At 51.1% G+C, this 13,951-nt stretch overlaps 1 protein-coding gene across 1 annotated transcript in view; it reads left to right on the top strand.

Moving 5' to 3' along the window:
* Positions 1-3,240: 3,240 nt before the first annotated feature.
* Positions 3,241-13,951, top strand: part of CCND2 (cyclin D2) — a 32,676-nt gene continuing 21,965 nt past the window's right edge. Inside the window, exons 1-3 of the mRNA XM_032687438.1 lie at positions 3,241-3,674; positions 5,107-5,322; positions 8,083-8,242. Of these exons, the coding sequence (XP_032543329.1) occupies positions 3,480-3,674; positions 5,107-5,322; positions 8,083-8,242 (571 nt within the window). The 5' untranslated portion in view covers positions 3,241-3,479. The remainder of the gene's footprint in view (positions 3,675-5,106; positions 5,323-8,082; positions 8,243-13,951) is intronic.

The following is a 13,951-nucleotide window of genomic DNA, read 5'->3' as shown; positions in this document are numbered from 1 at the left end:
GCTTTCAGGGCTTTCCTCAGCTTGGACAGTGGAAACACGTTCATCTGTTTCTTTCTTGGCTTCCAGTCGGTTTCACTTTCAGATTCTCATGTTTCACACTCCAGCCTTCAGGTTTCAAGCACTGCGAGGGTTACTTATTTCATTTAAACAAACAAAAAACCTGCGGCCGCACGGCACACACACGCAATGTGTCTATTGGTCTGCAAAGCTTGAGCCCGTCCTGTCCACTGAAGCATCTTCACGATTTTTCTCTGGGATTTGCAGAGAGAGGAGATTAAATAAATAGGAGTGATGATGAAAAAAAGATCTATTAAAAAAAAAAAAAAGAAAAAATAATAACAAACAAGAGTTTGCAGGGCTCTCAGGCTGACCTCAATAAAACATCATCACATATCGCCGATTGCATGATTAATGTCGGATTAATGATGAGGAGCCGCGACACCGGACTTGATGCCCTGAAGGAGTGTCCCAAGACCTAAGTAGTGACGGCGGCATTGCCACTCGGCGGCTGCGGTGGGGTTTGGGAGCAGGACAGCCCCTTTCCCACGGGGCCGCGGGGGTGGGAAGGCGGCGGGGCCTGTCCCGGGAAGCGGATTTCCCAGGAGTGCGGTTCTTCCGCGGGAGCGCCCGCCCGGGGCTGCGCACACTCCGGGGGTGCTTAATTTAATCACTTATGCTTTTAAATGGTTGAAGCAGCTCAGCAAAAGCAGGGCAGCGAGTGCGAAAAGAGGGTTTTTTTTTTGTTCTTTTTGTTTGTTGGTTTGGGGGGGTTTTTGTTTGTTTGTTTTGCGGGGGAGTTTTTTTTGTTTGTTTGGGGTTCTTAGTGGGTTTTTGTGTGGGGTTTTTTGTTTTTGTTTTTGTTTTTGTTTTTTTTTTCCGGAGGAAGGGTGGTATTTAACATATGGCACTCGGTAATCTCTACACGGAGGCTGTTAAAACATCTGCTGCCTCCCAACGCGTGCGGCAGCGCCCGTGGGCACGGGGACGAGGCGAAGGGGCATCTCGGGCACAGCCGCGCTTCCCAGGGCCGCTGTTTCCCAGCTGGAAACGGGCACTGCGCCTATAAAAGTCGTCGCACCGGGGGAAAGAGTTTGGGGGTTGTTTTTTCGTTTTCTTTTTTCGCCTTTTTTTTTTTTTTTCCCCACGACGTTGCTGCAGATCAACGGCACCTCCTCGTGCAGAGCTGGCATGCTTCCATTTATTGATTTGGGGAGGGTGGTTTTCTTTTCCTAACGGGACACCCCCATCGCGCACACACACACAGAGCAAGGTGGCCCTTGGCTGCTCCCCCGTCTGCTGCCCCATCGCGGGGTGCGGGGGGCTCGCCCGCATCCCTTCCCCTCCGTGCCCCAGACATCACCCCACTTCGGAAAGTCGGTGCCGGACAATTAGGACACCCGTTATCCTCCTCTCCCCCCCCCACCCCCCCGAAACCCACATAAATCACAATCGCTGCATTGTCGGGCTACAAAGCCAGACGGGAGCGCTTATGAATTTAAGTTTGGAGAAGGAAAACGTGCGCTGACACAACACGCTCCCTGTTCACAGGAGTAGCCAGGAAGGGGAAATGAATGGTGGAAGTTAAAGAGCCTTTCATTGCGGAGCGCGGCGGGTCCCCGCTCACCGCCCTTGACGGACGGCAGGGGGGTGCCCCCTCTGCACTCCCTTCCTTCGCCCTCCCGAAAACGCGAGCCTTGCCAGGCAAAGCTCAGCCCGATTCCGCCCCCGGTAAGCCTGCGGCTCGGGGGGGTGCGGCTCTGCGAGGGGCCACACACGGTGCCCGGCGGCTCCCGGCGTTTCGCGGACGGGACGAGGGGGCGGCGGGGATGATTTTGCGGGAGGATGCTGCTGCTCGGCCCGTCCCGGGTTTAATGGGGGTTGGGGGCGGCGGGAGGAGGGCGGACCACACTCCTGCTGGGCTTTTTTTGGTGGTCAAGTAGCCCTTTGCTCCGACGGGAGTCCCAGCCGGTTTTTGCCAAGGAAGCCTCGCCGCTTGACTCCGACGGGAGTCGGCGAAGCCGGTCCCACCCCTCCCATCCTCTTGGATGCGGAGGGCCGAGGGCTGGCGTGGGAGGGGGCAAGTGTGCCCACTCGCGGGCATCCACGGCCGCTCACCCCATTTGCCCCCGGTGCAGCTGCCGGGACCGGGCGGTGCATTCAGGTGAGAGAACCCCCCTAGCCCCCATCCCTCCGGATGCTTGCTCTCGACGCCGGAGCACCAAGCGTCCTTAAAATATAATCTGCCCGGTAACAATCAGCGCGCAGCGGCGAGAGCCCCAGAGCCATTGGCTATGCAAATAGCGGGAGGGGAAGCGGCGCCCCAAACTCCCCCCGCTCGCACTTTTAAGGCGGTATTTCGATGCCTGCCGCTCCCCCCCCCCCGCTCACCCAGCCCACCGTCCGTGCCGCCCAGGGGCGGGGGGCCGCGGGGCGGCCGCTGCGGGCACCCAGTGCCCCGCACGCCCCGGCAGCGCTTTTCCCCTTCGGGAGCCTCCGCTCTGCTGCAGCCGCCGGAGGCTCCGCGGAGCTGACACATTTTGCAGCTCCGACCAAGTGCGAGCAGGGTGGAAGTCACCCGGTGCGGGACGTAACCCCTCTCACCTCCCCCTCCGCTCCCCCAGCCAACCTTTCTCCCTCCTTCCTCTCTCCCTCCCTCCGCCGCTGGGTTTCCTAGAAAGTTATATCAGTGTGGCCGTGCAGCGCTAAGGCGTTCGCGTGCTCGAAACACGTCTATGTGCCGCAGGAAGTAGCGTGGTGGTTTGTCAGATTTCGCCCCAAAAGGCGCCGCGGAACCCCCACCCCTCAAGGAGTGGGGTTTTATTTTGGGGGTTCTACCCCGCTCCGGCTGCAGATTAAGGAGGTGCCGAAGCGGGGAGGGCGAGACGTGCATCTGGCACCCTGCTACACCAGTACGTTTCAATACTTCGCCCCGTTGGGTACCGAGGGGAGCCCACAATTCCTCGCAATGAGAGGGAAATAGATTGGGACGGGCTCCCGCAGAAGGAAAAGTGTGGAGCGCAATTAATTTGGTTGCTAGAAGGAAGAAAGAGAGAAGCTGTCATTCGTGTGTGTGTCCCTATACGAGGGCCTCTTGGTTCCTTGTTAGCTTATTGAGAGGGAGGGGAAAAAAAAGCGTTTGATGTTACGTCTGACCAGCTGCTGTTCTCCATAATAACAAGAGAGAGAGAACTGCCTGCCCTGACGAGTTGCGTCACTTCGCTTCAACTTTAGGCTAGAAATCAAGAGAGAGGGAGAGAGAACTTTCAAGTGAGGCAGGAGCGAGCTGGAAAGCCCTGTCTCCTCCCACCCACCTACCCTGTCTTCCTCCCACCCACCTACCCCTCCTCCTTTACCCTTCTCCTTTCCCCACCCCTTCCCCCCCCCACCAAAAAATAAAAAAAAAAATAAAAAAAAAAAAGAAAAAAAAAAAAGAAAAAAAACCTTTCCCATCAGAGAAAGAGGGAGATCTCTTTGGAAACATGGAGCTGCTGTGCTGCGAGGTGGACCCCATGAGGAGAGCTCTGCCCGACCCGAACTTGCTCTACGATGACCGCGTTTTGCACAACTTACTAACCATAGAGGAGAGGTATCTGCCCCAGTGCTCCTACTTCAAGTGCGTCCAGAAGGACATCCAGCCCTTCATGAGGAGGATGGTGGCCACTTGGATGCTGGAGGTTTGTACACCCTGGGAGCGGGGGGGAGGCAGAGCGGCCCCGTCCCCTCTCCCCCTGCAGCCCCCTCGCCCCTGCGGTCGCCGTGGGGGTTCCTTCTTGTTCCTTCTCCCCCGCTTCCTGAGCTCCCCCGGTGCGGGAAGGGGCGCGGGGGCACCAGCAGCCTGCGGGGGAAGTCGCCCCTTCCGGGGGGCTCCGTGGAGCGGGTGCAGGAGAGGGGAGGAAACGCGGCGTGCTGGGGATGGGGGTGGTGGTGGTAGTGGGCGAGTTGGAAAAGTCATTTGCAGTTAAAAAGCAAAGCCGCCTCCGGGAGCGCTTGAGTTCGAGGCATTCCTGGGAAAAGCGAGTTGCGCCCGGGGCAGGGCGAGGGTCGGGGGGTCCCCCCGCGTTTTGCCCGGCGAGGGTTCCATGCCCACGTATGCACTGGGTAGGACGTGCCTGTTCCTCGCCATGTTGCGCTGCATGCGGGCTCTGCTCGCCGGCGCCGAGCCCGGCTTCCCCCCTTTTCCTTTTCCAGGGGATCGGGAATGCCTCCCCGGCCCCGCGGAGCGGGACCCCCGGGCAGTCGGGGTCCCGTCGGGCGGGCGCCGAGCCCCCCGTTCGCCCCGATGCCCCGGGCGGTGCTGCCGCGGGCCCAGAGCCCCGCAGCCCCGCCACCCATCCTTTGCCCCTTCGCATCTCCTTCGGGGGGCACCTTTCCCTGTCCAGACCCCCCGGGTCGTAAAGACCAGACTCCCCGCTTGGTTTTCGTGTGAGATTTGTAGTTTTTCTCCGCGGCGCCGATTTTTGGTGAATTTTTGAAAGAATTTCGCCCCTCGCTCCCTGTGCTAAAAGGATCCAGGCGGCTCGGGCTCTCCCCACCCCACCTCGCCCTCGCTGCGTCTCTCCCGTCCTTTCCCCCCCACCGCGGGATCGGGGGCGCAGGGCTGGCGGACACCCCGCGGGGAAATTTTTGCAATTGTCGGAAACGATAGGGGAACGTTCCGGGATGCCGCTGGCCCCAAAACCGGGACCCTTGGGGATGTTTTGATATTTTTTATCGATTTTTTGAAAATATGACGAAATAAAAAAAGGAAAAAATTGGGTCGCAAAAAAAAAAAAAAAAAAAAAAGTCGGAGGCTGCTCGCTTGCTGCTGGATGGGGCTTTTCGGCTCTCCCACACAGTGTCTTGAATTCATTTCTTACTGAATGAACTAAAGGAATGTGAAAGCCGATTGACAGCCTTCCCAGCGTCTCCGGAGATCTCCCCCTCCCCCAAAATTTAGCTCCCCGGGAAACAAAAATAGCAGGAGCCAAAGCAAGGGAGGCAGTGGGTTTGTTTCTTGGGTTCATTCATTTATTTATTTTTTCCTTCTTGTCTCTTTCTCTCTTCCCATCCCTTCTATGTGCCCCCCCTCCGACCCCATCCATCCCTCCCCACGCTCCTCGCCTGCAGGTCTGCGAAGAGCAGAAGTGCGAAGAAGAAGTTTTCCCTCTGGCCATGAATTACTTGGACAGATTCTTAGCTGTGGTGCCCACTCGGAAGTGCCATCTGCAGCTGCTGGGGGCAGTGTGCATGTTCCTGGCCTCCAAGCTGAAAGAGACAATCCCCCTCACAGCCGAGAAGCTGTGCATATACACGGACAATTCCATCAAACCCCAAGAGCTGCTGGTAAGCAGCCCCCTTATCCCCTTCTCTTTGGCAGTGCCAGCATCGCTTCCCTGCCCTTCGCTGGCACCCATCGCTTTGCCACCCATCTCCTCCCTTTTTTTTCTTTAAAAAAAAAAAAAACAAAAACACACTTTCCCCAGGTTTCTGAATGGCCAGAAAGCGCTACAACACTTCGGGGGGTCAACCAGAGTGGCAGGGACACACGCAGACGGGGACATCTCCGTCCTCTGAAGCTGCCTGGCCGTGCCATGCGGCGCTCAGACCTACTTCCCGCCTCATGCGGGAAACCCTGGGGTTGCCGTGGGGTGCTGTGTTTGCCGGGAGGATGTGTCCGCGTCCCGATGTCCGTGTGTCCCGGGGGTGTCCCGGGGGTGTCCCGGGGGTGTCCCTCTGTCCCGTCCCGCGGGGACACCTCGCCGGGCGCACGTGCGCGGGGCGGGCGGCGCGGCGGCGCCACCTGGCGGCAGCAACGCGGCCGTGCCGGGAGCGGGCGGGGGCGGCTCCCTGAGGAATTCGGGGGGATCCGCCTCGGTGGGGACGTGGGAAGGGGTGGCTCCGGTGCCCCTCGCGGTGGGTGTTGCCCGCGGGCCGTCGCCGAGGCCGGTGATATATGTGTGTGTATAAATGTCATCTTCAGAGCGGCCGGACCGGCCTCGGCTCGGGGGTGCCCAGCAATGGGACAAGAGGCCACGGGCAGGAACTGATGCCTGGGAAAGTTACAGCTGAACATGAGCGAGAACTTCTTTTCTGTCCAGTGACCGAGCACTGGAACAGATTGCCCAGAGAGGGTGTAGAATCTCCCTCACTGGGGATATTCCAGAGCTGTCTGGACACAGTCCTGTGCCATGTGCTCTGGGATGACCCTGCTGGAGCAGGGAGATGGGACCAGATGTCCCACTGTGGTCCCTCCCAGCTTGACCCATCCTGTGTCGGTTAAACCATCCTGTGCCTGATAATTCTCCATGGAGGGCTCAGCCCAGACACAGAGAAAGCAGAAACAAACTGAAAATTATTGAAGGGAATAGCTAATAATTTTTGAAGGGTATAACTAACATTTACCTGGTGGCGCTGGGCATGCACAAGAGCCCCTTGGTGACATGGATGCTCTGTCATAGAGATGCAAGTAGCCATCCATCTGAATCCCAGGAGAATTTCTCCTATGAATCACTGAGAATTTAAAGAGATTCACATGGCCATCTGAATCCCAGGAGAATTTCTCCTCTGAATCACTGGGAATTCCCCCTGGGGAGGGGCTGGGAGCTCATGCTTCCTCAGAGTAAAGAGGCTTGCCCTGCAAAGGCTGCAAACTCATGGACATGCATCCTCCCCTTGGTAGTATGGACTGGCAGAGGAGGTGCTGTGGTGCCCATAGGAGAAGATGCAGAATGATGTCCCTACACGTGGATTTAGGCATGTGTTTTAATTGCTTCCCTGTATTCACTCCTCTAGATTTACTGTTCCATGTCACATCAGAAATATTGGGAAGAGCAGTCTTTAGTTTACGTCATTGCCATTACGTTCAAACATTTTACAGGTTTTCTTGAGAAAGGAAAAAAAATCTCCACCTGGTTTTTGTGGCCTTTTGCATATATGTGGATGTGAGACTTTTCAGGCTGTGGAGGGCTCTGTCATAATCCAGTAGGAATGTCCGTAGGGAAGGTGAAGTGGACACCTGTTCAGGCTGCAGAAATGGCATCGTGGGGTCCACGTTTATGGTTTCTCAGTAACGCTGGTTGATGTCTCCTCGGCTGCAAAATTAAAGGACTGCTTTTTCAACTTGCCAGCTCCACGAGCTCAGCTGGGGCTCCCCTGCCACACCTGGCTCCGTCAGGGTCGTGCATCCTCGGGGACGCAGGAATCAGTGCGTGGAATTCAGTGAACACCAAATAGCTGGTGGATGAGGCAACAAATGAGTTGAAGACCTGAGCTTTGTTCACTCTGTGGGGCACTGAAAGGTGTTCAAAACTTAGTTTTAGTTTAGGTCTAGCCCTGCTTGAACCCTGTGGCTGGATCTGGTGATGGGGCACCGTTTCCACATGGAATCCCATCACGGGGAATGGCCGTAGTTACATACACGCCCAAGTTTTCCTTTGATTTTGCTGGGAGTTTTGGGTGTGCGAAGAATGTGGGAATGGATCCTGCATGATTTACTGGCAGATAATTTACGCAGGCTACTTCTTGGCTGTGTTGTTTGCATTTCCTTCCTGCAGAGCCTGTCTTGAAGTAGTTTAAGCACCATCACATTTATCTGCAGGACATTTTGAATACAGTTTTGGGAGGGAATGCCGTCAAGCTAACTTCCCAGTTTTGAAAAAAAGGAATGTATATCTAGGTTATTTTTGTGCATGGCTATCCCTAGGGCTTTAAATGGCTATAAAGAAAGGACTATAGCCATTTAAAAGAAGTTACTAGGAAAGGACCACAGTGACCTTGGCAATATCTAATTGCAGGCTAAACTTTCTGGGTGGGCATTCAGCACTGGATGCAAAAAAAAAAAAAGTAAAACCTTGGCAGGAGCTGCCAGATCTCATTATTTTCAGTAGAGCTTGACATTTTTGGTGTTTAAAGAAAAAAAAGAATATAAAGTCAACAACTTCAAAGCAGTAGAGGCATATGGAAAAAAAGGTTTGAGCAAAACCAATTTAGCAGTGATAAAGTTATAATCAGAGAAATAAGTGAAGAGAAATAAGAAGAAATAAGTTGGTTTATTTTTTCAGTTTTGCTTATGGCTTTTCTTCTCTTCCCTTCCTTCTGCTGCAGGAATGGGAGCTGGTGGTGCTAGGGAAGTTGAAGTGGAACCTTGCAGCCGTCACCCCTCATGATTTCATCGAACACATCCTAAGGAAGGTGCCTCTCCCTAAAGACAAGTTGCTTTTGATCCGGAAGCATGCGCAGACCTTCATTGCCCTTTGTGCAACAGGTAGGGCTGAGGGGCTTTGGGTGCTTCCTGTGAAGTTGAAAGGGTTTGAAACCAGATTTGTTACTGGTGGTACATCATCCCCTCCATCCATACACGATGTGGGAGCAGCTTCTGAATCCCATGGGACTGTTGTGAATCAGGCCCCCATTTACGGTGTAAAACCAGAATTCCTGCAGTGGGGAGCTGCGGTTCAATTGCAGTCCTGCTCCTGCAGTGCTTGTGCAGCGAAGTCTGTAAGGCTGGGTTAGACCATACTGTTCTCTGCCCATTCACTGATTTTTTTGAAAATTGTTTGTAAGGACAGATGTGGGACAGCCAAAATACTGGAAGCTGTTATAGTACATTAGCCCAAAATATATTGGGCTAATGCATTGCATGAATGTGTTCTTAAATTTTTCACTAACTGGACTCTGTCCAGATAAAAGGTAAAAATGGTATCTTAACGTGTGTGGTACTACCACATCCCTGAAACATAGGGAATGACAATTCAGAACGTAATGACTTTTTAAAAAAAAAAATAAATTTGGATTCTTTTTCTAACTTCACTCCCAAGAAAGCAGTGAAACAAATGTGTTTCATATGGAACATTACACTGCCTTTGTGTCGTATGGCTGAATATGGTTTCTGAAGGTTTAAATGAGGATAATTGCTCCTGTGGAAAAGAGGCTTTTTAATTTATACCTGTGTGCAGATCAGTTTTTGTTTGGTTGGTTATTTTTGTTGGTGGGCTTTTTTTCCCCCCAGTGAATTTTAGAATTTTCATCCAAAGGGTTAATGGTAAGACCATTTTTTGGAAGCCAGACCTGGAACAGATAGACAGCGTGCAGTATTTTCCAGAGTTACTATCAAGTAGTGTATGGCTCAGTGTTTGAATTCAGTAGTTTGACATATCTAGTCCTTTGTGATAGTAGCTGTTCTGCTTGTGTGTTTGCACAGAGGAAAGGAAGACTTGGGTACAGCTTTTGGGTTTGAATGTCTGCTGCTGCTTCTTGGTATTTAATATGTAGTGACTGCTTTTAAAATGTAGGCCAGTTTTTCCTACCCCTGTTGGTCAGTTTTAGAGAATTGTATATGGGCTGTCTTAGGGTAATTGATTTTCTGGTTACCATGATGCTCAAGCTTTCCCTCCTTTTCCCTCTGCTCCATGATCCCTTTTCACACAAAAGCTCACAGGGCTCGATAGAAATATTGCTCAAATTCTACAGGATCACTCTTGGTAATTTATCAGCCATTTCAGACTAATCAGCTTTATACTTTGGCATTAATATGTTCAATCAGCTTTACCTTCTTTCTTTGCCTCCTCCCCTTACTCTAATTCATTCACACTGCCTTTCCCATGGGTATTTCTCTGGATCCTCACAACACCATCAGCCATCAACCTCCAACACATCTGCGTGTGGTCTTCCAAACCAGACCAGTCTTCCCTCTCCTTTGTTGCTTTCACTTCCTGCAATAGTGTTTTGGTTTGTATTTTTTTATCTAAGAGGACATTTTCTTGAGTGCCCTAGAATTTCATTATGCTTTAACTTTTCGAATTCTAGTCTATAATCCTTTGCCCATGAAGTTCTCCATAAAACCAAACCATTGCAAGACTGGGGGCCGTGAAAGAGTCTCCAAAGTCTGTGTTTTCTTTCCACTCCATGAATTCTCTGATAGTTAGCTCCATGCTTTAGTAGTCCTTTCACTGAGATCCAAATTTTCCATCCCTTAAGCCTAGTCATGCAGTTATCTCATGTGTTTCCCCCATGTGATCTGCCTCTCATGTTATATGTCTCCAGTGCATGAACTGAAGTCCTTTATGTAGAGTTTAAAGAGGCAGCAAATCGAGATTACAAATGAAAGATATAATTCTGTGTACAGAGCTTCCCAAAAGTCAGGGCACTGTGGTGCTGGCTGTAAGTTTTCTTTTCTTCTCATCCCATTTTCCACAGACCACTGTGTTGGCATTTAGTTTTGAGGAGGACCCCCAACCCTTTGCCATTTTGAAAGCGAAGGTCTTACCCAAGCCCTCACTCCCACATTCTCAGTTTACCAGCGAACTCCTACCCCCATTTCCATTGTAGAAATGTTGTTACTGATGTATTTCCCTTTCACTGCCACTCTTTGAAGAAAAGCCCTTTCTCATAAGACTTCCTTCCAGATCCAGTTGTCATTTCCTTTTCTTGTCCTGTTTGTTACAGAGCTCTCACCAGCTGTTCTGTTTGTTCTTTCTCTTTCTCCCTCAAAGCTGCTGCTCTCCACCAGCTTGGGTTAAGCCTGGTTTTTCATTTCCCCATTTGCGTTCTGTCAGCAGTATGACCTCCTTTGACATGTGGCTGGCTCTTCCCTTGCTCCCTCCATGTGTGGTTGACTCTTTACTGTTCCCAGACCTGACCTTGCTGCCTGGCTCACAGCTCTGGTCTGGAGCACAGCAGTGAATCCTGATTCATCTCAGCACAGCTTTCTCTGCTGTTAAGTACTTTTTCTTTAGTGTATCACGCAAAATCTGGCATATTTTGAACTTTATTCCTCTAGCCTGAGTTCTTCTTCACTGCCTGCTCCATTTTAATCTCCCAGCAAAAACGTTATACCCGAAATTCCCAAGTGTTCCCTGCCTGTACAGAGCTGGCTGTGATCTCAGTCCTGCAGCACTTTGTGTCAGCAAACAGAGAGGGAAGCAACCATGAACAGTTACTGGGTGTTCTGCTGGATGTGTAGGATCGCTTTGATACTCATCTCTATTCTCCTTTCCCTTTGAACCTCCCTCAAAAGGAGATGATAACTCAGTTCTTCTGTGTATTCCTTTCAGTCATATTGGCATTCTTTCCCTTTCTCTGCCTTTATTTTGAACCCAGTTCCTGAAACAAGCTGCCTGGATATAAACCCACAGCCTCTCCCCAGTCCTTGCAGTGATTAATGATTCACATGAGCATGACCGAAACTGGAATGTATCCCTCTTTGCCCTTGGTCCCATCTGAACACATGGCTGCTGAGCAAGACAGAAGCTTGTTCCCTGAATAATAAGTTTTCTCCTTCTGCTGCCCTGCACTTGCAATGGTCTCCATGAGAAGGGGGTGTAAGCAGCATCCCCCCCCAGCCCAGGTGGTGCTGCCAGCGCCATGGCTGTGCAAACAGGGAGCTGTCATTGGGAGCAAGCTGATCTTTTGGCTGGGAATTGCCCGTGTATAAGGACAACTTTCTTCCAGCTGCCTCGCTCACTGCACAGTAAGACTGTGTAGATTGACATTATGCTCAGGCATAGCCTGGTCTGTCACCTTGTCATTCGTTTTCTCCTCCCACTGGTGGCTCCTTGTGCAAGGTAAAATCTCCCTCAGGAGGCTTCTGAAATTTAAAGGCATTAAGAGGCTGCATTTGGAACCTTTGTCCTTACAATATGGCTTGGCAAAAGTGATGCCTACTGCTTCTTTCTTACAAGGAGAGACTGCAGGAGCTGAGCCTGTTTAGTTTAGACAAGAGAAGACTGGGAGGGGAGCTCATGATTCCATAGAATTTTATATCTCAAAGGTGGATGCCAAGAGGATGGTGTCAGACTCTCTTCAGTAGTTGCCAGTGACAAGATGAGCAATGGCCATGAACTAAAACACAACAAGTTCCACCTCAGCATGAGGAAGAACTTCTTTACACTGAGGGTGTCAGAGCACTGGAACAGCTGCCTGGGGAGGTAATGGAGTCTTTGGAGACATTCCAACCCCACCTGGACACATTCCTGTGTCACCTGCTCCAGGTGACCCTGCCTTGACAGGGAGTTGGACTGGATGATCTCCAGAGGTCCATTCTAACCCTAACAATTCTGTGATTCTGTGATTCTTCAGGATGGGAGGATCCTGTTTAAGCCCAATGGAGATGTCCTCCTTTTGCTCGCTGGGATCATGTTGCTTTTCCACTTTGCCCACACCTCCATCTGTCCATTGCTTGCACCCTTCATTCCCTGTCTGGCTCTTTACACAGCGCTCCACAGTTTGGAAATGTTTTTTCAGGGGTTGACTGTGTGCCTGTTCTGTGCTCCAACCCAGGGAGTCACTCCTGGAGGAGTGGGAGAGGGCAGTGGTTACAGGGGTGTGTGTGGAACATGCCACACCACTGCTGGAAAGAGAACCATGCATTGTTTCCTTGATTTCAGAGTGCCCTTCATTTCTTCTTCTCTCATCCTGTTCAGAGTCACAGATGCACAGCTGCTTCCTGGTGTTCCACTCTCTTCTTGGAGGCTGCACATGCCACTGGTTTGGTGCAGTATACCCCTTTCTGTGTGAGAGCCTGAAAGGGGCTGATGTGTTTTGGGGAAGGACAGCCTGTGCATGTCAGACTTTCAAGAAGAACTGCCTGTTTCTGAACACAAGCTGTAACGGAGAGACTCATCTCAGTGAGGAGCTTTGCAAGGTTTTAGTTGAGTGGAGTGCAAAAATTGGAAGGAAAAATCTTTGCAGACTTGCGGGGACAGAAGGCAACTTGTGTAAAACCCTGGACCCAGCCCTTTGCATGGTCTGTTCTCTGAATCCTACAGCAAGTGGGATGTTCTCATCATGGCTGCAGTGCAGCACCTCAGACCAGTGGCTTTCAGAGCCTGTGTCAGTGAAGGGTCTAAGAAAGAGTAGGAAAATTTCAACTTTAAGTCAGTTTTGTACAGTGTGCCAAACCTCTGCCCACTGTCTCTGGGACATTAATCATCTGCACTTGAAAGCTGAGAAGCCTTTTCTTTAACTTCTGGGCCAAATCCTGTGTCCTTCACAGAAGTTCTGTGAAAGTCAGTGAGAGTGTTGTCTGAGCAAAGACTGCAAGATGAGGCCCACAACCCTAGCAGTGATCTGGAGTGTAACCCCACAGAATACTTTGTAACACAAAGAGGCATGTTTGGTCCTCAGGATTCCTGCTGGGCAAGCCTTCTGTGCATCACCTTCTCATCCAGTGTAAGCTACCACGCTCTGTCCCTGAAAGCGTGATACGAGTTTTATCTGGGACGTGTTCTTTGCAGAGGGAAAGAAAGAAGTCTGCAGAGGCTTCATTGTGTGAATTAATCTCTTTGAAAATGAAATGCATGTTGCAAAGGGGCAGTGTTTGCACAAATACTTCTTGCATGGCAGAGGGAAGAATGATCCAGATGAATTTATTGCTATACAAAAGAAGGCTCTTGCTTGTTCCAGGGAGGGGCAGCTCCTATCAGTATATTGAGCCTTCCAGACAAATGGAGCCACAAGAATCAAGGAATTGCCATCAACAGGTAATCAGGGCCTGGGGAATGTTTCATGACCAGTCAAGTCTGGGAAGATGAGGTAGAAGGAAATGAAGCAAGAGAGCCTGTGCTGAGACAAGCTGGCATTATTTCAGAGCTGCCAGATAAGTTACCCTCTTTCCTACCAGCTGCAGGTCTGACCTTTGGGTGCTTTGAGCACTAACATCATCCTGATCCTTGGTTGGGCTTTCCTAAGGAAGGTGTAGAACAAGGGAAAATAATAACCAGTGCAAAGAGTTGTTCAGAAGTAGTATTTACAATCAGCTACTGAGCATATTGTGGTGACTGCACATATTACATAGGCTGGAATGCTGGAAATGCATTTGGATCAAAACAGGCAAGAATTAAATTCACTACTACCATTGTTTCCCTTATACCTTTCCTTATAAGCTTAGATGGTTAAATGTAGATCCATGCTTGTCTTCATAGTACAGTCATTGGTTGGGGGAAGTTTGAGGCTGGTTGTGACCATTATCTTTAGA

This window comes from Chiroxiphia lanceolata, chromosome 5 (genome assembly GCF_009829145.1).
Source record: "Chiroxiphia lanceolata isolate bChiLan1 chromosome 5, bChiLan1.pri, whole genome shotgun sequence".
Taxonomy (NCBI): domain Eukaryota; kingdom Metazoa; phylum Chordata; class Aves; order Passeriformes; family Pipridae; genus Chiroxiphia; species Chiroxiphia lanceolata.
The sequence above is the reverse complement of the archived record's forward strand: the minus strand, read 5'-3'. Positions and strand labels throughout refer to the sequence as shown.